Source organism: Mobula hypostoma, chromosome 6, assembly GCF_963921235.1.
Source record: "Mobula hypostoma chromosome 6, sMobHyp1.1, whole genome shotgun sequence".
Lineage (NCBI taxonomy): Eukaryota > Metazoa > Chordata > Chondrichthyes > Myliobatiformes > Myliobatidae > Mobula > Mobula hypostoma.
Genome location: NC_086102.1, coordinates 105,361,109 through 105,386,383, shown reverse-complemented (window position 1 = coordinate 105,386,383; position 25,275 = coordinate 105,361,109). Strand labels below are relative to the sequence as shown.

Here is a 25,275-nt window from a genome sequence, read left to right as displayed (position 1 = left end):
GGTACAAAGCCTTCTCAAGGCACTGAACATAGCTCAGAGCTTAGTACAGTCCACCATGAAAAAGTGGACAAACGTGAATGGAGTTCAACCCAGACAAGTGTGAGGTGGTTCATTGTGGTAGGTCAAATATGATGGCAGAATATAGCATTAATGGTAAGCCTCTTGGCAGTGTGGAGGATCAGAGGGATCTTGGGGTCCGAGTCCATAGGACGCTCAAAGCTGTGGTTAAGAAGGCATACAGTGCATTGGCCTTTAACATTCATGGGATTGAGTTTAAGAGCCGAGAGGTAATGTTGTAGCTATATAGGACCCTGGTCAGACCCCACCTGGAGTACTGTGCTCAGTTTTGGTCGCCTCACTATAGGAAGGACATGGAAACCATAGAAAGAGTGCGGAGGAGATTTACAAGGATGTTGCCTGGATTGTGGAGCATACCTTATGAGAATAGGTTGAGTGAACTCGGCCTTTTATCCTTGGAGCGACAGAGGATGAGAGGTGACTTGGTAGAGGTGTATAAGATAATGAGAGGCATTGATTGTGTGGATAGTCAGAGGCTTTTCCCCAGGGCTGAAATGGCTCGCATGAGAGGGCACAGTTTTAAGGTGCTTGGAAGTAGGTACAGGGGAGATGTCAGGGGTAATTTTTTTACTCAGAGAGTGGTGAGTGTGTGGAATGGGCTGCCGGCGACGGTGGTGGAGGCGGATACGATAGGGTCTTTTAAGAGACTCCTGGATAGGTACATGGAGCTGAGAAAAATAGGGGGCTATGGGTAAGCCGAGGTAGTTCTAGGGTAAGGACATGTTCGGCACAACTTTGTGGGCTGAAGGGCCTGTATTGTGCTGTAGGTTTTTTATGTTCCTATGTTTTTGTGAAACCACAGCTGCACTGCCTAGGTCAAGCTGATCCTCGAAACTTAGTCACTGGAGAAAAATGGTACTTGTAAGAGAGACTATGTTGACATCAATTGTCATTCTGAGTGAGATGCAGACTTCAGTAGCTGCGACTAGAAATGAAATTCATGGCTCTGCAATCTCTAAGGCCTTGCACAAAAATGGTGTAAATGGAAGAGTGGCAAGGAAGAAGCCTGGCTAAAAAAACGTATCCTTACCCAAAAAAACTTTTCAACAAATGCACTTGAAATGCTGCAAGAACTCAGCTGGCCAGGCAGCATCTATGGAAAAGAGTAGAGTCAATGTTTTGGTCTGAGACCCTTCAGCAGTGCTCAAGACTTTGCAATGTATCATTTAAAATATACTGTAAGGATGCAGAAGAAGGTCTTGTGGTTGGATGAGACTAATGTTGAAACTTTTGGCCTCTACGTGTGGCGTAAATCTAATACTGTGCATCAGCCAAGTAACGCCATCCCTACTGTAAAGAATGCTGGGGTAGCATCATGCTATGGGGATGCTTTTCAGCAGCAGGGACTGAAAATCTAGTCAAGATTAATGGGAAGATGAATGCTGCTAAATACAGAGAGATCCTGGATAAAAACCTGCCAGCCTCTGGCAGAAGGCTTAAAATGGGGAAGAAGTTAAGTCTTTCAGCAGGAACCGAGCCAAAGCTAACTGTCAGAGCAACCATGAAGTGGCTTCAAATGAAGAAAATTGATGTGCTTGAGTGGCCCAGTCAGAGTCCTAACCTTAACTCTATTGATCATCTTTGGCAAGACCTCAAGATTGCTGTCCACTGCCGCTCCCCAACTAACCTGGCACATTTTGAGCAACTTTGCAAGGAGGAGTGGGCAAATCTTGCTCCATTATGTTGTACAAAGCTGATAGAGAGCTATCCAGAAAGATTAGAATTAGAATTTATTTAAATCTTACATCCATCCCACAACATGAGGGAATAAAAACCTTTGCATTATGACTCAGTTGCAATGTACAGACATGTCAATTTAAAAGTCTAAGGGCTTGTAGAAAGAAGTTGTCCCATAGCCCGTTGATCCTGGCTTTAATGCTGTGGTAGCGTTTGCCAGACGGAAGTAGCTGAAGCAGTTTATGGTTGGAGTTCTGGTGTCCCCGATGATCTTCCAGGCCTTCTCTCTGCACCTGCTGTTATAAATGTCCTCAATGGAGGGAAGTTCACATCCACAGATGTGCTGGGCTGTCTGTACCACTCTCTGAAGTGCCCAGCGATCAAGGTTGGTGCAGTTCCCGTACTAGGCAGTGATACAGTCAGTCAGGATGCTCTCAATGGTGCCCTGTAGGAGGTCATGAGGATTTGAGGGCCCACACTGAACTTCTTCAGTCGCCTGAGGTGGAAGAGACGCTGTTTTGCTTTTTTTGCCACGAAGCCGGTATGTACAGTCCAGGTGAGATCATCAGTGATGTGTATACTGAGGGACTTGAAATTACTCACCTTCTCAACCGCAGACCCATTGATGTTATCGGAGCGAGTCTGTCTCCGATCCTCCTGTAATCCACAATCAGCCTTTTTGTTGTTTGTACACTGAGGGAGAGGTTGTTATCCTGGTACCACTGTGTCAGGATGTCAGCCTCTTCTCTGAGGCTGTCTCATCACTGCTAGAAATAAGGCCGGTCAAAGTCATGTCATCTGTGAATTTGATCATCAGATTAGAGCTGTGTGTGGCAGCACAGTCATGGGTGTAAAGGGAGTAGAGGAGGGGACTCAGAACCCAACCCTGGGGGGCACCTGTGTTGAGGGTCAGAGGGGCAGAGGGGCAGAGGTGAGGGAGCCAATCCTTACTACCTGTCAGCGATCAGATAGGAAGTCTAGGATCCAGCTGCACAAGGTGGGGTGCAGGCAGAGGTTTCTGAGCTTCCTGTCAGGTCTGGAGGGAATTATGGTGTTGAATGCTGAACTGTAGTCCAGGAACAGCATTCTAATGTATGCATCCCTCTTCTCCAAGTGAGTGAGGATGGTGTGTAGTGCTGTGGCTATGGCGTCATCGGTAGACCGGTTTCATTGGTAGGTGAATTGTCGGGGTCCAGTGTGGAAGGTAGCAAGCTGCAGATGTAGTCTTTAACCAGCCTCTCAAAGCATTTGCTTATAATTGAGGCGAGGGCGACAGGAGGCTAATCATTCAGGCATGCTACCTTGGTTTTCTTAGGTACAGGGACAATGATGGACGATTTGAAACAGGAGGGTGCTACACACTGGGAGAGGGAGAGATTGAAAATGTCCGTAAACACACCAGCAAACTGTTCCGCACAGACTTTGAGGACGTGCCCTGGGACGCCGTTTGGCCCCACTGCCTTGCAGCTATTGACACGTTGGAAAGGTCTACATACCCCAGTCTGGAGATGACCAAGGTGCAGATCTCATTGGCAGCTCTCCTCGGGGGTTTAGTCCTATCAACCTCAAATCGAGAGTGAGAAAACGTTTAGCTTGTCTGGGAGAGAGGCGGCAATGTTGGCTGTACAGCTGTGTTTCTTCTTGAAGTCCGCGATAGTGTGTAGTCTTTGCCATACACTGCATGTGTCACTGTCGCAGAGTTGTGACTACATTTTGTCCGTGTTGCTGTTTTGCCACCTTGATGGCTCTACGTAAATCATAGTGGCATCTGTTGAGCTCCTGTTGGTCTCTGGAGATGAAGGCTTTATCCCTCGTACTGACAGCAACATGCACTGAACTGTTTATCCAAGGCTTCTGTTTTGGGTAGACCTGGACTGATTTTTGGGGAACAGTGTCTTCAATATGCACTTCTGAATGAAGCTTGTGACCACCTCTGTGTATTCGGAGATGTTCTCAGCTCGAAATACCTCCCAGGTGACGCAATCAGAGGAATCTTGTTGCATTGAGTTTGACTGGTTGGACCAGCAGCTGTAATAGTTGTGAGAGGTGGTTCAACTAAGTACTGAGCAGAGGAGGATGAATACTTCTGAAGTGCTTTTTGAATTATTAGTTTTTCATGCTTTACAATTTTCCCTGTTTTTTTGGACTCTACTGTGAAAAAGAAGCACATGATTCACAAATAAAAGTTGTCAGTTAAATTGATCAAAATCCCTGGTTAATACTCATTTATGTGAACAAAGTTGCTTGCTTCAATTGTTTCCATGACTTGTGTTTTTTTTTGTCTTTTGCTGTACATTGGGTGTTGGATTTTCTTTTTTTAAATTGGATTCTTTTGGGTTTCTTGCTTTGTGGCTGCCAGTAAACAGACAAATCTCAAGGTTGCATAATTTATACATACTTTGAGAATAAATATACTTTGAACCTTTGAATCAAAGGGTTGGGGGCTGAATACTTCTACAAGGCACTATGTAAAATTTACAAAATGCTAGAGGAGGTCAACAGGTTGAGCAGCATTTATGGGAAGGAATGGAAGTTGATGTTTCAGGCCAAGATGCTTCATTATGCCCAATAAACACAAGAGATTATAAAGAGGGTAGAAATCCAAAGTAACACACACCAAACACTGGAGGAATTCAGCAGGTCAGGCAGTATATAAACAGTCTGAGACCCTTCTTCAGAAAATATGTTACCATATACTACTTTGAGAATCATTTTCTTGCAGGCATTTACGGGAAAATAAGGAAATACTATAGAATTTGTGAAAAACTATGTAACAAAGACTGTCAAATATCTAGTGTGCAAGAGAAGAGAAATCATGCGGATAATAAAAAGAGTAAAGAAATAATACTGAGAACTTTTAAAAACCAACAGAAGGCAACTAAAAAAAAACATAAAGAGAGAAAAGCTGGAATATGAAGATAAGATACCAATAATATAAAAGAGGATACAAAGAGGGTTTCCATGTATATAAATAGTGAAAGAAAGATGAGAGTGGATGTTGGACTACTGGTAAATGACACCGGAGAAGTAGTAATGGGGGCGGTGGGGTGGGTGGAACTGACAAAGAAATTGTGGACAAACTTAATATTAATTTTGCTTCAGTCTTCACTGTGGAAAACACGAGCAGAACGCCTGAATTGCAAGAATGTCAGGGGGCAGAAGTGAATGTCATTGCTATTACCAAGGAGAAGGTGCTTAGGAAACTGAAAGGCCTGAAGGTAGATAAGTCACCTGGACCATATGGACTACACCCCGGGGTTCTAAAAGAGGTGACTGAAAAGATTGTGAAGGCTTTAGTAATGAACTTTTAAGAATCATTAGATTCTGGAATGGTTCCACAGGATGAGAAAAATTGCAACTGTCAATCCACTCTTTAAGAAATAATCAGAAGTAGGGAAATTATAGACCAGTTAGCCTGACCTCAGTGGTTGGAAAGATATTGGAGTCTATTATTAAGGGTGAAGCTTCAGGATACTTGGAGGCACATGACAAAATAGGCTGAAGTAAGCATGGTTTCCTTCAGAGGAAATATTGACTGACAGATCTATTGGAATAGACAAAGGAGAGTCGGTGGATGTTGTTTATTTGGATTTTCAGAAGGTACACATGAGGCTGCTTAACAAGATAAGAACCCATGGAAAGATACTGGCATAGACAGAAGAATGGCTGACTGGCAGGAGGCAAAGAGTGGGAATAAAGTGGCCTTTTCTTGCTGGCTGCTGGTGACTAGTGGTGTTCCGCAGGGATCGATGTTGGAATTGCTTCTTTTCACGTAATATGTCAATGATGTGGATGAAGGAATTGATGGCTTTATGGCTGAATTTAAGGATGAGGTGAAGATAGGTGGAGGGCCAGGTAGTGTTGAGAAAACAAGGTGTCTGCAAAGGTACTTCGCTAGGTTAGGAGAATGGGCAAACAAGTGGCAGATGGAATATAGTGTAGGGAAGTGCGTGGTCATGGACTTCGGCGGAAGTAATAAAATTGTGGACTATTTTCTAATTGGGGAGAAAATTCAAAAGTCATAGGTGCAAAACGACTTTGAAGTTCTCATGTAGGATCCCCTAAAGGTTAATATAAAACCAAGGATATAATGCTTTACGAGGCATTGGTCAGACAGTACTTGGAGTATTGTGAGTAGTTTTCAAAATCACAGTCAGGTTTAATATCACTGGCATATGCCCCCTTATCTAAGAAAAAATGTGATGTCATTGGAGAAGGTCCAGAGGAAGTTCACAAGAATAATCTAGGGAATGAAAGGGTTAACATATGAGGAGGGTTTGATGGCGCTAGACCTGTACTTGCTAGAGTTTAGAAGAATAAGGTGGGGGGGAGGATCCAGTTGAGGAAGCTTAAACAAGCATCACTCCCCACTAACATCTTAACTACATTCTACAGAGGCGTGGTTGAGAGTGTGCTGACCTTTAGCATCACAACCTGGTACTCCAGCTGCAGTGCTGTCGACAAAAAAGCCTTGCGGGGGTGGTTAGGGGAGCAGAGAAGGTATTGGGGTCTCCCTACCTTCTGTCCAAGACCTCTTTCAGAGTCAATGCCTCCAGAAAACACGGTACATCATTAAAGACCCCTCACACCCTCTCCATGAACTGTTTGTTCTTCTGCCATCAGGCAAACGTTACAGGAGCATCAAAACTAAAACCACAAGGCTACTAAACAGCTTCCTCCCACAGGCCGTCAGACTGCTAAATAGCTGCTCTACCTGACTCTGCTTGGACACTTTTAACTTGCACTGAGCACTTATAACTTGATTTTAACTGATATGTGGCTATTGTGTTTTACTATTTATTGTTAAGTTTATTATTTAGTGTTGCGTTTGTTATGTTATGATTTGCGCTGCCCCTGAGAAACGCTGTCTCATTCTGCCCTGCAGAGCTGATGTACGGTTAGAATGACAATGAAGTTTTTTGAATCTTTGAATCTTGAAACCTATCGAATATTGAAAGGTCTAAATGGAATGGATATGGAAAGCATGTTGCCTATAGTGTGAGAGTCTAGGACCAGAGTTCACAGTTCCAGAATAGAGGAACATCCATTCAGAAGAGGGATGAATAAAAAATTCTTTTGCCAGAGGGTGGTGAGTCTGTGGAGTTCATTGCCACAGACAGCTGTCGTTGGGCGTATTTAAGACGGAGGTTGGTAGGTTCTTGATCACTCAGAGTGTCGAAAGTTATGGGGTAAAGGTGGGCGAATGTGGTTCAGAGATATAATAAATCAGCCATGATGGAATGGCAGACCAGACTTGATGGACCAAATGGCATAACTGTTGTCCTATCTCTTATGGTCTAACTTGAGTTGTTGAGTCCTTGAAAGTGAGTCTTTGAGTTGTGGAGTCAGTTCAGAGTTGTAGTGTGTGAAGTTATCCACACTGGTTCAGGAGCTTTATGGTTTTAGGGTAATAACTATTCCTGAACCTGGTGGTGTGGGACCTAAGGCTCCTGTCTCTCCTGCCTCTGCTGCCTGATGTTAGTAGGGGGAAGAGAGCATGGCTTGGATGAAGGGGGTCCTCGATGATGGATGCTACTTTCTTGTGAAAGTGCTCCTTGTAGATGTGCTCACTGATGGCTAGTGCAATAGTTTACAAGGCCAACTGCAAGTTCAAGGTTCAATTTCTGCTGCTGTCTTTAAGTAGTTGTCCCTTATTCCCATGACCACGTGCATTTCTGCTGGATGCTCTAGTTTCCTCCCACATTCCAAGTATGGATAGATTAGGGTTAGTGTGTAGGCATGTTACTTTGGTGCCAGAAGCGTGGCAGCACCTGCTCACAGCTTGTCCTTGGATAGTGTTGGCCGTTGACGCAAACGATGTATTTCACTGTATGTTTTGGAAATCTAGCAACCGTCATGGAAGTACAGTTCATTACCTTTCATCAGGTCTGGTGATGCTTATTGTCTTATGTCAAGTATTTATCTGTATAGTTGCAATGAAAAATTTACTTGCAGTGGCATCACAGGTACATAGCATCAGATATACAATATTCAACATTCGCAAGAAAAACACAAATTAATCATAAATTATACAAAATTAAACAAGAAAAACACAGGACAAATGTACATTTTAGTGCAGAGTAATTAATGTGGTCATAGTGTTGCTATACTGAGATAGTGATTAAGGTTGTGTTGATTGGCTCAAGGACCAAACAGTTGAAGGGAAGTAGCTGTTCTTGAGTGTTCTGGTGGTGTGGGGCTTCAGGCTTTTGTACATCCTGCACAATATAAGCTGCAAAACGATAGTGTGGCATGGCTGGTGGGAACTAAAGTTGACAGAGATTGTCGTCTTGAGGCAGCGCCTCCTGTAGATTGTACCGATGTTGGGGAGGGAAGTGCTCATGTTGTGTTGGGCTGAGTCCACTGCTTTATGCAGCTTCTTACATTCCTCTGAATTCGAATTGCTGTTCCAGATCGTGATGCAACCAGTCAAGATAGTTTCAACCATACACTTGTAGATGTTTGCTGGAGTGTTTGGCGACAAGCCAAATCTACCTAACCTCCTAGGAAAGTAAAGATGCTGGGATACCTTCCTTGTGATTGCATCTATGTGCTGCACCCAAGACAGCTCATCGAATATGTTGGTACCATCTGGACCGGTCCATCATTCAAACCAGATAAAGAACCTGGACTCAAAATGTTGACTGTCCAGTTGTCTTCACAGACGCTGTCTGACCCACTGAGTTCCTCCAACAAAATGCTGGAGGAACTCAGCAGGCCAGGCAGCATCTATGGAAAAGAGTACAGTCGATGTTTCGGGCTGAGACCCTTCAGCAGGACTGTCTTGCTGATCTGTGGTCATGAGTTCACATCCCACTGTGGTGAGTTGTGGAGGTGAATTCAATAAATTTATGGGTTGGCATGAATATTTGTTGGTTTGCCTTTTTAAAAGCCAATTGCTGCTGGCAAGCGAATGAGCCGCGCTCGAATATTCTGTCGTTACTCCAATAGTCATACTATAACAATAGGAGCTTGCTTGTATATCACCTTTTTTAGGAAAGACTCCCAAAGCATTGCATGGAGCATCGTAAGACACTGGCTCTCATGAAGCAGTACTAGTTCAAAGAGGTGGGATTTGAGGGGTTCCTTATAGGAGCACAGGCAGGGTTGATTATGCCGGGGATTCCAGAGGTTTGATTTGGCAGCTGAGGACACAGCCACCAGTGGCAGAGCGATGAAAGTCAGCAAGAGGCCTGATTGTTTACTGTTAATGACCACTGAGTTAGTCCAGTTATATAAGAAAACAAACTACCCGTACAGAATAAAGCCCACTACTGTTGGCCAAGTGGGGATGGGCAGTCAAAGCAGCCTTCATGCACATGCCAAGAGCACGGGGAATTTTTTCAAGAGCACACAGGTGAATCAGGTTTTTTTTAATGGCGATGTAAAATCCAACTGATTTATTCGGAGCTGAAGTCTGGGGACTGAACTGTTTCAGAGAGCCAGCATGGGGTCCTTTCCAAACTGTCATCTCTCCCTGGTTCTCTGAAGTCTCACCAGCAACTTTAAACTCAACACATGACACTGCTGTGAAAGCACACCTTTCATAACCTCTTGACACAGATACTCCCTGGATGGCGAAGGCCTGATTTATACACAACCCATACATACAAGTGAGTGTTTGGGAGACTGGCGGAATGAGTTTGTTGGCTGTTGTAGAGAAGCAGACATCCTCTACTATGTAACAGGTAGGGTAATAGCAATAGTTGAGTTAGATACCATGGTTTAACTCCATGTTGCATTGGTTGGTCTTATAGGGGAAAGAATAGTGAAGGGTTAATAACTAGTAAATAGAGATATAGATTATGTTAATGTGGTAGCAGGTAACCACAGACAAAACCTAGAACTAAAAACATGGAATCCAGTAGAGACAACACCCAAGTTTCAGGAACTTCACTAATGATGTTATAGCGTGCACCCATTGAAAGAGAAAATTGGATTTGCTGTTACATCTGTGGATTGTCATTTTATTCTGTAATCAGGACCTAGTTTTACTGGTAATCTCGTCAACTGAGAATGTCAAAGCTGTACCAAATCCTTGCTCAGGTAGATCAGTTTTGACTGGTCGCCTGGTGTGCACCAGCTTTTTAATAAATCACCCATTATGTCAAACACCAACTCTGTGTGATCTTTCAGCTTGCTCCTATAGCTGGCCTGCTTCATGCTGCACTTCTGACTTGCGAGCCATTCAGACTATGAGCAGTTCTCAGGAAACTGGTAAATTGGTTTATTATTGTTACCTGTACTGAGGTACAGTGGAAAAATTTGTCTTGCATAGTGTTTGCATACCGTTCAAACAGATCAATTCATTACAAAGTGCATTGAAGGTAGAACAATGTAAGACTATTACAGAATGCAGAATAAAATGTTCCAATTATAGAGGAAGTGCATTACAGGTAGATAATAAGGTGTAAGATCATAGAAAAGTAGATTGTGAGGTCGAGAGCCCATGTTACTGTACAAGGGGACTGTTCAATAGACTTATGCCACTAGGATAGAAGATATCCTAAAGCTTCGATATCCACTGTCCTCTCCTATCAGATTCCTTCTTCAATCGTTTACCTCTTTCACCTGTCCCTACCAAAGTGTAGTGTATGGCCATGCTCCTTGGTAGAAGGAATAAAGGCATAGACTAATTTCTAAATGGGGAGAAAATTCAAAAATCAGAGGCACAAAGGCACATGGGATTCTCTAAATGTTAACTTGCAGGTCGAGTCAGTTAAAAGAAAGAAAAATACAATATTAGCATTCATTTCGAGAGGATTAGAATATAAGAGCAAGGATATAATGCTGAGGCTTTATAAAGCATTGGTCAGATCGCACGTGGAGTATTGTGAGCCATTTTGTGCCTCTTATCTAAGAAAAGAAATACTGATGTTGGGCCGAATCCTGAGGAGGTTCATGAGAATTTTTCTGAGTAAGAAAGAGTTAACGTCTGAGGAGTGTTTGACAGCTCTGGGCCTGACCTCACATTGTGCTTACAAAAATGGGGGTGTGGATCTCAGTGAAACCTAATAAAATATTGAAAGGCCGAGTTAGAGTGGATGTGGAGAGTATGTTACCTAAAGTAGGGGAGTCCTGGACCAGAGGGCACAGCCTCAGAATACAAGGATGTCCATTTAGAACATAGATGAGGAGTAATTTCCTTAGCCAGAGGACAGTGAATCTGTGGAATTCATTGCCATGGTTGGTTGTGAAAGCCAAGTCATTGACTATACTTAAAGTGTAGGTTGATGGGTTCTTGATTAGTCAGGGTGTCGGGAAGAAGGCAAGAAAATGGGGTTGAGAGGGATAATAAATCAGCCATGATGGAATGGCAGAGCAGACTCAATGGGCCAAATGGGTTAATTCTGCTCCTGTGTCTTATGGTCTATCCCCTCCCAGGTTCTCGCCTCATTCCCCCCTCCTGTACCTTCCCCCTCACCTGGTCTTACCTATCACCTGCCAGTTTGTTCTTCTTCCCTCCCCCCACCTTCTTATACTGGCTTCTGCCCCCTTCCTTTCTAGCCTTAATGAAGGGTTTTGGTCTGAAATGGCAAATGTTTATTGCCCTCCATAGATGCTGCCTGACCTGCTGAGTTCCTACAGCGTTGTAAGACGATAAGAACATAAGACATATGAGCAGAATTAGGCCTTTCAGTAAATGTTTGACCAAGGGAAATCTCCCCTGCCCTCTTTTTAAAGATTGTACTGCAGTCTTCCAGTTAACATCTCGTCTGAAAGACAGCAACTCCCACTCCAGCAGTGCTGTGTGCCCCAGACAAGGCATGGAGAATCCAGCTCGGATTTCAATCTTGGGCGTGTGGAATGGAGGGTTAAACCCACAAAATTTTGACTGGGGCGAGAGTCCTACCCACTGAGCCATTGCTGATGATGCTGGCCAACCTTGAGGGTGCTTGGTGGTAATGTATTAACCCACGGCAACGCCCATGTGGGGAGGCGTCTTGCACCACTGGCTGTTTTCAACCCAGACTTGTGCGGCCGTCGAGGGCCAAGAGACTGACCACATCCAACACAAAGGCGGCAGCCAGTGTTGGTTTTTAATGAACCTGCGAATGAAGTGACCAAATACTGAAAAATGTGAAACTTGGTGTTATTTGATTTTGAGACACTTTTATAAACCTCAGTTTATTTACAGCTGCAAACCTCACAGTTATTCATTCTGATACCGATCACCAGGCTGTGGTAAGGCTCCACCTCACTTCATATTTATATATATTTTTTCATGAGCATGTCTGCGGAAGATTTCATTTTACAGTGTCTGAAATTCCTCTGCCTCGATCTCTGGGAAATTCCGACTTTTGCACAAAGTTACTTACTATGCCGTGCCTGCAAAACTAGTCCATGTTTGATGCCTGTGCTCCTAGTTTTGGACACATGCTGGGGTAAAATTTGAAGTATGTTGCAATAAGATCGGGGTGCAATTGCCACTGCTGTCTGTAAAGAGTTTGTACATTCTCCACATGACCTCTGGATACTCCAGATTCCTCTGGATGGTATCTCTATCATTATCAGGCCAGCACAGTAGCATATCGGCTAGCGTAACACTATTACAGCACCAGCGATCACTGATCGGGGTTCAAATGCTGCCACTGTCTGTAAGGAGATTGTATGCTCTCCTCATGACTGTGTGGGTTTCCGTCAGGCACTCAAGTTTCCTCCCACGTTCAAAAGCTGCACAAATTTGAACTAGTGAGTTGTGGATGTGTTATGTTGAAGCTGGAAGTGTGACGACACTTGTCTCCAGCACAATCGTCAGACTGTGTTGGTTGTTGATGCAAACGATGAATGTCACTGCATGTTTCGATGTACGTGTGACAAATAAAGCTAATCTTGTAATCTTAATTCTTTCTTTACAGTTTTCCAGGTTTGAACATGTGCTGGGGTAAATCGTGAAGTATCCTGCATTAAGATTAGGAGTCAAATCCTACCACAATCTGTAAGGAGTTTGTACATTCTCCTCATGACCTCTGGGTGATCCGGTTTTCTCTCACATTCCAAAGATGTATGGGTTAGGGTTAGTAAGTTGTGGGCATGCTGTGTTGCCACTGGAAGCATGGCGACACTCATGGGCTGACCTGAGCACATCTCAGACTGTATTGGTCATGGACGCAATCGATGCATTTCACTGTATGTTTCGATGTTTCAATGTTGATGTGACAAATAAAGATAATCTTTAATCTTGATGCTTTCTTTACAGTACACCTGGTTTTGGACATGTGTTGGGGTAAATTTGAAGTATCCTGCATTGGGCTATTCAACTACTGCAGGGGCTGGAGGACCCAACGATTACTCACAAAAGTAGTATTGCAAACCTGTTATTCCACAACCATCCCCCATCACCACCACCCCACAATATCCAGTAATTCTTTGTACTACATTTATGCACTACATTTCAATTATGAACCAATGAAGTCTCAGCCTGAAACATAGACTATTTATTCCTCTCCATTGATGCTGTCTGACTTGCTGAATTCCTCTAGCATTTTATGTGTGTTTCTCTTAGTTAGTGGTGTTTCTGCTAAAATAGGCCTTTCTAATCCAGTCTATGTAGGTCTCTTATCAAGATTCAAGATTGTTTAATGTAATTTCCAGTACACAAATATAAAGAAGAACAAAATAATTGTTACTTCAGATTCGATGCAGCACAAAAAATACCACAATAAGATAAAGACCCAATAATAAACACAATAAATATCAATACATGAGATATCTTGTACACACAGACTGATTGTATGTACATAAAGTGACGCAGGGCACAGTATCTGTGCATAAGGTGACTGACAGGAAATGATAAAGTAATGGTGGTTGGCGGTGTGGAGATGTGGATTAGTGGGTGGAGGTGTTGATCAGCCTCAGTGCTTGGGGAAAGTTAACTGTTTTTGATTCTGGTAGTCCTGGCATGGATGTTACATAGCCTCCTCCCTGATGGGAGTGGGACAAACAGTCCATGAGCAAAGTGGGTTTAATCCTTCATGATGTTACTGGCCCTTTTCTGGTACCTTTCTCTGTATATGTCCTTGATGGCAGGTAGGCAGGTCCTGGTGGTGCTTTGGGCAGTTTTGACTACCCGTTGTAGAGCCTTCCTGTCCACTGCAGTCTTATCAGTTCATATACCTCTTTTAAGTCTCTCTTGAACTACCTTTTTCAGAAAGAAAACCACCCTGGCTAACCTTTCCTTATGACACCATGTTTGACAAGATCTTCATGAATCTTATTGTTTGTGATGATCAATTTCAGTTTTATTCATTCAATTGTGCCAATTTACACACTTAACTATATTAAACAATGATGAAGTCTGTTGATTCATGATGCTGAGGTTAGCATGAGCTTTTACAGCGTTAGGATCAGGATTCGATTCCTGCTGCTGTTTATAAGGAATTTGTACGTTTTCACTGTGACCACAAGTTTTTCTGGGTGCTCCAGTTTACTCCAACGTTCCAAAGACACACTAGTTAGTGTTAGTAAGTTGTAGGCATGTTCTGTTGGCACCCAGCTCAGTCCTCACTGATTTGATTTAATGCAAATGGTGCATTTCACTGTGTTTAGATGTACCTGGAAGTTTGTGAAGATTTGGCCTGACATCTAAAACTTTGACAATCTTCTATATATGTGGGGTGAAGAGTATATTGACTTGTTGCATTATGGCCTGGTATGGTAACACCAATGCCCTTGAATGGAAAATCCTACAAAAATAGTGGATATGGCCCAGTCCATCACAGGTAAAGACCTCCCCACCATTGAGCACATCTACACGGAGCGCTGTCATAGAAAAGCAGCATCCATCATCAGGAACCTCCACCACCCAGGACCTGCTCTCTTCTGCCGTCAGGAAGAAGGTACAGGAGCCTCAAGACCCACTCCACTAGGTTCAGGAACAGTCATTACCCCTCAACCATCAAGCTCTTGAACCAGTGGGGATAACTTCATTTGCTCCATCATTGAAATGTTCCCACAGCCTATGGACTCACTTTCAAGAACTCTTCATCTCTTGTTCTTGATATTTATTGCTTATTTATTTATTATTATTGCTTGTTTTGTATTTGCAGTTTGTTGTCTTTCACACATTTGTTGTTTGTCCATCCTGCGGTCTTTCATTGATTCTATTGTGCTTCTTGAACTTACTGTGTATGCCTGCAAGAAAACAACTCATGGTTGTATATGGTGATAATAAATTTACTTTGAACTTTATACATGTGACAAATCAAGCAAATTTTAAAAAATGTTTTCCAATTGCTGATCTTTGGGTATATATTTGAGTTTATGTCCATAAACAGACTGTCTACCTAACTATTGAGCTGGTTCAGGAAATCTTAGATAGTTTTTATAAGAAGTCGTTTCCCTTGGCAGAAACCAGGTCAGTAGATATAAGGCATTTTGGTAGTATTGGTTTATACCAAGGTACCACATGTGCTGAGGTACAGTCAGATAGTTTGTTTTGCATGCCATCCATACAAATCACTTCACCACATCAGTCTATCAAGTTAGTACATGGGAAAGGCAATAACAGGATGCAGAATATAGTGTTACAGTTACAGAGAGAGTGCGGTGCAGACTGATGATATGGTAAAAGGCCATGCAATTTAATTTATGAGGTCAAGAGTTCACCTTATTTTACTAGGGCACCATTCACAATGGGGTAGAAACTGTCCTTGGCACTGGTGGTACATGCTTTTATATATTCTGCCCGATGAAAGAAGCGAAAAGAGAGAATGTTCAGGGTGGATGCAATATTTGAGCATGCTGGCTGCTTTACTGAGGCAGGAAGGCGTGTAGACAAGAGTCCTAAGAGGAGAGGCAGTTTTCTGTGATGTGCCGAGCTGTATCCACAACCCTCTGCAGCTTTTTTGTGGTCTTGGGCAGAGCAGTTGCTGTACCATAATTGCTTTTGTAGAACTGTTGGCTGGAAGGTAAGTAAAATATCATCTCTGAGTGTGACTTTTGGATGTTTGGATGCATGTAAATAAGATGAGGTTTGAGCAACACACACAAAATGCTGGTGGAACACAGCAGGCCAGGCAGCATCAATAGGAAGAGGTACAGTCGATATTCCGTCAATATCTATCCATGGCCTCCTCAACTGTCAAGGTGAAGCCACACTCAGGGTGGAGGAACAACACCTTATATTCCGTCATCTTCCTATAGATGCTGCCTGGCCTGCTGCTTTCCACCAACATTTTGTGTGTGTTGCTTGAATTTCCAGCATCTGCAGATTTCCTCATGTCTAAGATGAGGTTCGATTTGTTTTCTGAAAATTCATTAGAGAATTGGAGCAGTTTTAAGACAATTCAATGCTATTAGCAGTTAGCCTTATTTGTTACATAGAGTCATTGAGAAGTACAGTGCAGAAACAGCCCTTTCAGCCTATTTAGTACCTACCAAAACCTTTTAAGCTGACTACTCCTATTGACCTGCACCAGGACCATAGCCCTCCATCCCCATCCTATCCATGTACCTATCAAAACTTCTTTTAAACATTGAAATCGAGTTTGCATGGACCACTTGTACTGGCAGCTCATTCCTCACTCTCATGACCCTCTGAGTGAAGAAGTTTCCCCTCGTATTCCCCTTAAACTTCTCACCTTTCACCCTTAGCCCATGATCTCCAGTTGTAGTCCCACCCAACCTCAGTGGAAAAAACCTGCTTGCATTTACCCCATCTATACCCTTCATAATTCTGTGTATCTCTATCAAATCTCCCTTCAATTTTTTACGTTCTAAAGAATACAGTCCTAACCTATTCAGTCTTTCCTTATAACTCAGATCCTCCAGTCCCAGCAACATCCTTGTAAATTTTCTCTGCACTCTTTCAACCTGTTTACATCTCTCCTGTAGGTAAGTGACCAAAACTGCACACAACACTCCAAATTAGGCCTCACCAACATCTTATACAACTTCAACATAACATCCTGTACTCAAAGCATTGATTTATGAAGGCCAATGTGCCAAAAGCTTTCTCTGCAGCCCCATCTACCTGTAACGCTACTTCCAATGAATTATGCACCTGTATTCCCAGATCCCTTTCTTCTACTACGCTTCTCAATGCCCTACTGTTCACTGAGTAAGACCTACCGTGGTTGGTCCTACTGAAGTGCAAAACCTCGCACTTCTCTGCATTATATTCCATCTGCCATTTTCCAGCTAATTTTTCCAGCTGATGCAGATCCCTCTGAAAGCCATAATAGCCTTCCTCACTCTCCACTACACTCCCAATCTTGGTGTCATCCTCAAATTTACTGATCCAGTTAACTACTTTATCATCCAGATCATTGATATAGATGACAAACAATAAAGAACCCAGCACTGATCCATGCGGCATCCCACTAGCCACAGAGGCCACCCTCTACTACCACTCTCTGGCTTTTCATAGACTGAAGCATCGAAACATTACAGTGAAATGTGTCAAATCAAATCAGTGAGGATTGTGCTGGGCAGCCGTTAAGTGTTGCCATATTTCCAGTGCTAACATAGCATGCCCTCAATTTACTAACCCTTTGGAATGTGGGAGGAAAACAGAGCACCCGGAGAAAATCCACGCAGTCACAGGGGAGTATGTGCAAATTCCTTATAGACAAGGGCAGGAATTGGACCCCAATCAGTGGTATCTGCTGCTGTAAAGTGATACGCTAATATTACGTAAGCATTTTTTGCAGATTTATTTAATACATCGTAGTTAAATTTCCCAGCTGCCTGGTGAGATTTGAAACCTTGGTTTGTTAGTCCCACGACGTGCTGTGCAGCAGACGCCACGAATGGTATGTAAGGTCATGATCTGCTGAAACCAATTGCTGCCATTGTCTTTGCAGGTATCCCGCCATATGGTCTGCCCCCTGCTGAACATGATGCAGGCACTGCACAGGCAGACTTGGGACTTAATGCTGCTCTTGCAGAGAAAAGATGCAGAGATTCTCGACTACAAGGAGAGTGGTGCAATGCTTAGTAGAGGTGAGAGCTTTGTCATTCACCCATGAGAAGTATGCATTTCGTGCTGTCATTAAATAAAAGCTTCAAAGTAATTTTATTAACAAAGGACCTGTACGTATATGTCACTAGACTACTCTGAGATTAATTTTTATCGTAGGCATTCCCAGTAGAACAGAGAAAAACAATAGAATCAATGAAAAACTACAGAGGCGGACAGAAAACCAATGTGCAAAAGAAGTCAAACTGTGCAAAAAAGAAAAACTAAATAAATAATACTGACAACATGAGTTGTAGAGTCCTTAAAAATGAGGCTATAGGTTGTGGAATCCACTCAGTGTTGAAGTGATTGAAGTTATCCATGCTGGTTCAGGAGCCTGCTGGTCGTAGGGTAATAACTGTTCCTGAGCTTGGTGGTGTGGGACCTAAGTCTCCTGTACCTCCATGATGATAGGTGCTGCTTTCTTGTGGCAGCGCTCCTTGTAGGTGCAATGAATTGTGACGAAGGCTTTTCCATTCATGGTGTTTCCATGCCAGGCCATAATGCAGCCAGTTAGGATATTCTCCACTATATCTCCATAGAAGTTGGTCAGAATTTTAGGTGAAATGCAGAATCTGCACAAACTTCTAAGATGGTAGAGGCGAGACTGGAGGGAGAATGGAAATGCACTAAGTTTGTAGCCTTTAGTCCCTTTCATGGTATTCTGAAGAGTTTTACTTTTGGTCATGGAGCTGTACAGTGCAGAAACAGGTGATTTGCCCAGCTTGTTTGTGCCAATCAATTTGCCAAACTGAGAAAAGGTTAAAGATTAGTTCTTTTTGCCATGTGCACATTGAACGACGTTCAATGTACACATGTATATCATGTGTACATTGATAGAAAGATGGAGTGCTATGTGGGGGTGGGGGGGGGGAAGAGTTAGAATAATCTTACTTTCAATTCCCTGGCCTTGACCGCCTCATTTTCACCATGAATGTTCAGTCCCTGTACACTTCTATCCCCCATCAAGAAAGCCTCAAAGCTCTGTGCTTCTTTCTTAACAAAAGCAATCAACTCCCCTCCACCACCACTCTCCTCTGTGTGTGACAGAACTGGTCCTCACCCTCAACAATTTTTCCTATGGCTTCTCCTACTTTCTCCAGACTTGAAGGGTAGCAATGGGTCCCTGCATGGGTCCCAGCAATCTTCGTTGGTTATGTGCAACAGACCACGCTCCAAGCCTCCGCTAATTCTTCCCTATTCTTCCTCCACTACATAGATGACACATTGGTGCTGCTTCATGCTGAGCTCATCAATTTCATCAACTTTGCCCTTAACTTCCACCCTGCCCTTAAATTCACTTGGTCAATTTTTGAAATCTCCCTTCCCTTTCTCGAACTCTCTGTCTCCATCTCCCCTTTCTCGATCTCTCTGTCTCCATCTCCCCTTTCTCGATCTCTCTGTCTCCATCTCCCCTTTCTCAATCTCTCTGTCTCCATCTCCCCTTTCTCGATCTCTCTGTCTCCATCTCCCCTTCCTCAATCTCTCTGTCTCCATCTCCCCTTTCTCGATCTCTCTGTCTCCATCTCCCCTTTCTCAATCTCTCTGTCTCCATCTCCCCTCTCTCGATCTCTCTGTCCACCAACTTTTAAAAACCTACCGGTTTCCATGGTTACCTTAACTATGCCACTTCCCTTCTTTCCTCCTGTAAAAATGCTATTCTCTTTTCTCAGTTCATTTGCCTCCACCACATCTGTTCCCAAGAATGCAGCTCTCCTTTCCAGGGCATCAAAGATGTCCTCCTTTCCACCCACACGCATCTCATCCATTTCTCTAGCATCGGTGCTCACCCCATCTTCCTGCTGCTTTAACAGTGATAAAGTTCCTTTTATCATTACTTAACACCCCATGAACCTCTGCATTTAACACATTATCCTCCACAGCTTCCACCATCTCCAAAGGGATCACACCATTAAACATATCTTTACCTCCCTCCCCTCTCTGCTTTCTGCAGGGATCACTCCCTCCGTGATTCCCTTGTCCATTTGTCCCTCCCCACTAATCTCCCTCACGACACTTGTCTCTGTTAGCGGCCTATGTGCTCTACATGCTCATACACTTTCTCCCTCACCTCCATCAGAGGCTCAAACGTTGTCAGCATCAATGACTAATGCAGTCTGAGGATGTGCTGATGAAGGGTCTCGGCCCGAAACGTCGACTGTGCCTCTTCCTAGAGATGCTGCCTGGCCTGCTGCGTTCACCAGCAACTTTGATGTGTGTTGAGGATGTGCTGGGGTAGCCCGTAGATGTTGCCATGCTTCTGGTGCCAACATAGCATGCCCATGCCTCACTAACCATAACCCCGTGTGTTTGGAGTGTGGGAGGAAACTAAATCACCAGAGAAAACCCATGCAGTCACAGGGAGAAATGGAGAGAATGGCAAGAGTTGAAGAGTAGAATGGCAAGAGTTGAAGAGTTGAATGGCAAGAGATTACAGTTTCTGGGGCTGTAATCTGTTAAGTGCTCTAAAGTGCTGCAGCGCTAGTCCGATTTGCCTCATTTGGCCCATATCCTTCTTTATCTTTCCTAGCCATGTACCTATCCAAAGGCCTTTTACAATGTCGTGATTGTACTTATTTCTACCACTTCCTCAAGCAGCTTGTTCCATATATCCACCACTCTGTGTGCAAAAGGTTGCCCCTGGAGTTGCACTGAAATCTTTCCCCATTACTTTTAACCTATTTCCTTTAGTTGTAGATTCCCCTACCCTGGAGAAAAGACTGTGGCTATTTACTTTATCTATGCCCCGGTATTATTTTGTAAACCTCTATAAATATTTTGTAAACCTCTGTAAGGTCGTCCTTTATCCTCCCGTGCTCCTGGGAGAAAAAGATTACTGTTTTATCTAGCCTCTCATAACCCAAGCCCTGCAGTCCCAGTTATAGTTACATCCTCATAATTTTTTTTACACCTTCTCCAGTTTAATGACGTTCTACTTATTGCAGTATGAACAGAACTGTACATAAATTCTAAATGTGGCATTATGAACATCTTGTACAGTGTAACACAATGGCCATGCTACTGTACACAATATTCTGACTGATGATGGCAGACGTGCCAAATGCCTTCTTTACCACACAGTTACTTTTGTAGTGCGAGAGACCTGAGCAAACTCCCAAGAAATGTAGTTGGTTCCTAGTGCCAAAATGGCCCAGCAAACCAGTCAAGCTAATTAAATCAGTGATGTCCACATCCCATGTGATACAATGCTAGCAAAAGATGTTTGAGGTCACCATTTAAAGATGTCTTTGCTCTTTAACATTGATGGAATCATAATCTTAAGGAGATGCTATTTATTTCCTCAGATCACCTGTGATCTCTGAAAGGGTTTAACTTTACCAGGCTTTTGTCCTCCTTTATAATATACACTCAGTAGCCACTTTATTGGTTACACCTGCTTGTTAGTGCAAATATCTAATCTGCCAATCATGTGGTAGCAACTCAATGCATAAAAGCATGCAGACATGGTCAAGAAGTTCAGTTCAAACATCGGAATGGGGAAGAAATGTGATATAAGTGACTTTGTCCGTGGAATGTTGGTTCCAAACGGGATGGTTTGAGTGTCTCAGAAACTGCTGATCTCCTGGGATCTTCATGCATAACTGTCTCTAGAGTTTGCTGAGAATTGATGTGAAAACAAAAAAAAATGCAGTGAGTGGCAGATCTGTGGATGAAAATGCCTTGTTAACGAGAGACATCAGAGGAGAATGTCCAGGGTGTTTCAAGCTGACATAAAAGTGACAAATAACCACACATTACAACAGTTGTGTGTAAAAGAGCAGCTCTGAATGCACAACACATTGAATCTTGAAGAGGATTGGGCTACAGCAGCAGAGGACCACAAAATATACACTCAGTACCCACTTGATTAGGTACAGGAGGTAACTAATAAAGTGTCCACTCAGTGCTTAAAATATTCCACCTGTCACTTAAAAAATGTTAATTCTATTCTAAGTAGGATATCCTTTCTCAAAGGTTTAGTCTTGGATGTAATCTTCAACACAACCAAAGCATATACTGCCAAGTGTTTAAGTGTCCCTTAGAAGCCAACATCTTCTTGAACTACTGCTGCCTCTGCAGGGCTCAATGTATTGATGCAATTATGAAGAAAACACACCAGCAGCTAATCTTCAAGTCTGTTCTGCCTTTCCATCGTGGCTGATTTATTATCCTTCCCAACCCTACTCTCCAGCCTTCCCCCTGTAACCTTTGATGCCCTTACTTATGAAGAATGTATCACCTCTGCTTTAAATATACCCAATTACTTGGCCGCCACAGCTGTCTATGGCAATGAATTCCACAGATTCACCACCCTCTGGCTAAACAAATTCCTTCACATCTCTATTCTAAAGAAACATCCTTGTAGTCTGAAGATATGCCCTCCGGTCCTAAACTCTCCCAGTATAAGAAACATCCTTCCTACATCATCTCTGTCTAGGCCTTTCAATATTTGATAGGTTTCAATGAGATTCCCCCCACCCTCATTCTCTAAACTCCAGCGAGTACAGGCCCAGAGCCATCAAAAGCTATTCACTTGTTAACCCTTTCACTCCTGGGGTCATCCTCATCAGAACTCTCCAATGTCAGCACATCCTTTCTTAGATAAGGACACAAAACAATAGTCCAAATGCAACCAAACACACCCAATGCCTCATAAATCCTCAGCATTACATCCTTCTTTTATATTCTTGTCCTCTTGAAATGAATGCTAACATTGCAGTTGAAGGGATTAATTGGCATTGCTTTGTGCCACTCATTTTGGGGCCTAACTTTCTTCACTCTTCAAATCAGACTGCTTGTACATGCTTTTTGAACAAAACCCTTAAAATGCTGGAGGAGCTCAGCAGGTCAGGCAGCATCTTTGGAAATGAATAAACTGTCAATGTTTTAGGCCAAGATCCTTCATCAGTTCTGGAACATTAGGGGGAAGATGCCAGAATAAGAAGGTGGGGGGAGGGGAAGAAGCCCAAGTAGAAGGTGACAGGTGAAACTAGGTGGGTCGGAGAGTAAGAATGAAGTATGTAGCTGGATGGTGATAGGTGGAAACATGAAAGGCTGGAGAAGAAGGAGTCTGGTAGAAGAGGAGAGTGGACCTTGGGAGAAGGGGAAGGAGAATGTGCACAGGGGGAGCTAATAGGCAGGTGAGAAGAAGAGGTAAAGGAGTGCCAGAGTGGGAAAATGCAAAACAGGGAAGAGCGACGAGGGGAAAATACTAGAAACTGGAGAAACATGCCTTTGGAAGTTTATTTTATTTATAGATAATGTGTGGAATTGGCCCTTCTGAGCCATATCACTAGTAACCCACCAATTTAACCCCAGCCTAATCATGGGCCAATTTACAATGACCACTTAACTTACTAACTGGTACTGTGAGAAGAAACTGGATCACCTGGAGGAAACCCATGAGTTCACTGGGAGGACGTACAAACTCCTTACAGATGATGTTGTAATTCCGAACTCCCGACTCCTCAAGCTGTAATAGTGTCACGCTAACTGCTACGTTACTGTGCTGCCCAGGTTGTGCTGTCAGCTGCCTTAACCAAAAACTGTGGAATTCAATCAACCTTGTAATTTCTCACGAAGTGTTCCTTCAGATCTTGAATCTTGAAACTTAAGATCTTTCACTGTGACCAAGTTTTCTGGCCACTTCTAAAGTGGCTGGGTGTTAAAATTTATTGAAGGTTAATGTGCTGCATTAGCCGTACTGCATAAATGCAAATCACTTGTACTAAAACCTCTTGAGCGGGCATTCTCCACCCTCAGAACCCACATGTAACTTTGTCGTTGTGGTCGTAGACTGGGTCAGATATTCCTGGCACCTGATGACTCGGTCTACACATATCACCACTTCAGCCAAGTCTTCAAGCAGTGTTTGTTTAATTGAATTTTTTTTTCTGAAGACATAACAACAAAACAACTAAACCCAGCAAGTGCCAAAACCCAATGATGATATTTATTTAAGGAAATGCACCAAAAGGCACATTTTATTACTTGTCTGAGAGAAATGGAGCTGTTCAAAACTGTAAACGACATTTATTTATAAGGCAAAGTAATAATTAGGGATTGGATGGCTAGGCAATTAGGAGTTCAAGGCAATTCAAAGAATTATAGTTTTAGGGAAAGTTTGGATAGTTTTGCACTTTCATAAGACATTGATGAAATCAAATTTGTAATAATATGTGCATTTCTAGTCAGCTATAGAAAACATAGAAACATAGAAAACCTGCAGCACAATACAGGCCCTTTGGCCCACGATGCTGTGTGGAACATATACTTATTTTAGAAATTACCTAGAGTTACCCATAGTCCTCTATTTTTCTAAGCTCCATGTATCTATCCAGGAGTCTCTTAAAAGACCGTATCGTATCTGCCTCCACCACCGTCGCTGGCAGCCCATTCCATGCACTCACCACCCTCTGCGTAAAAAAACTTGCCCCTGACATCTCCTCTGTAACTACTTCTAAGCACCTTAAAACTATGCCCTCTTGTGTTAGCCATTTCAGCCCTGGGAAAAAGCCTCTGACCATCCACTCGATCAATGCCTCTCATCATCTTATACACCTCTATCAGGTCACCTCTCATCCTCCGTCTCTCCAAGGAGAAAAGGCCAAGTTCACTCATTCTCATAGAGTATGCTCCCTAATCCAGGCGATGTCCTTGTTTCCTCTGCACCCTTTCTATAGATTCCACATCCTTCCTGTAGTGAGGTGAGCAGAACTGAGGACAGTACTCCAAGTGGGGTCTGACCAAGGTCTTACATAGCTGTAACATTACCTCTTGGCTCTTAAACTCAATCCCACGGTTGATGAAGACCAATGCACCATATACCTTCTTAACCACACAGTGAACCTGCGCAACAGCTTTGGCTGTGCTATGGACTCGGCCCCAAGATCCCTCTGATCCTCCATACTGCCAAGAGTCTTACCTTCAATACTATACTTCACCATCATTTTTGACCTGCCAAAATGAACCACCTTACACTTATCTGGGTTGAACTTCATCTGCCACTTATCAGCCCAGTTTTGCATCCTATCGATGTCCTGCTGTAACCTCTGATAACCCTCCACACTATCCACCACACCCCCAACCTTTGTGTCATCAGCAAATGTACTAACCCATCCCTCCACTTTCCCATCCAGGTCATTTATAAAAATCACAAAGAGAAGGGGTCCCAGAACAGATCCCTGAGGCACATCACTGGTCACCGACCTCCATGCAGAATATGACCCACCTACAACCATCCTTTACCTTCTATGGGCAAGCCAGTTCTGGATCCACAAAGTAAGGTCCCCTTGGATCCCATGCCTCCTTACTTTCTCAATAAGCCTTGAATGGGGTACCTTATCAAATGCTTTGCTGAAATCCATATGCACTACATCTACTGTTCTACCTTCATCAATGTGTTTAGTCACATCCTCAAAAAATTCCATCAGGCTCATCAGGCACGACCTGCCTTTGACAAAGCCAAGCTGATTATTCCTAATTATATTATGCCTCTCCAAATGTCCATAAATTCTGCCTTTCAGGATCTTCTCCATCAACTTACCAACCACTGAAGT

At 43.2% G+C, this 25,275-nt stretch overlaps 1 protein-coding gene across 1 annotated transcript in view; it reads left to right on the top strand.

Annotated features, from left to right (window-relative positions):
• nhej1 (nonhomologous end-joining factor 1) overlaps positions 1-25,275 on the top strand; it is a 403,798-nt gene that overhangs the window by 55,155 nt on the left and 323,368 nt on the right. Inside the window, exon 4 of the mRNA XM_063051361.1 lies at positions 17,562-17,700. Coding sequence (XP_062907431.1) covers positions 17,562-17,700 — 139 coding nt within the window. The remainder of the gene's footprint in view (positions 1-17,561; positions 17,701-25,275) is intronic.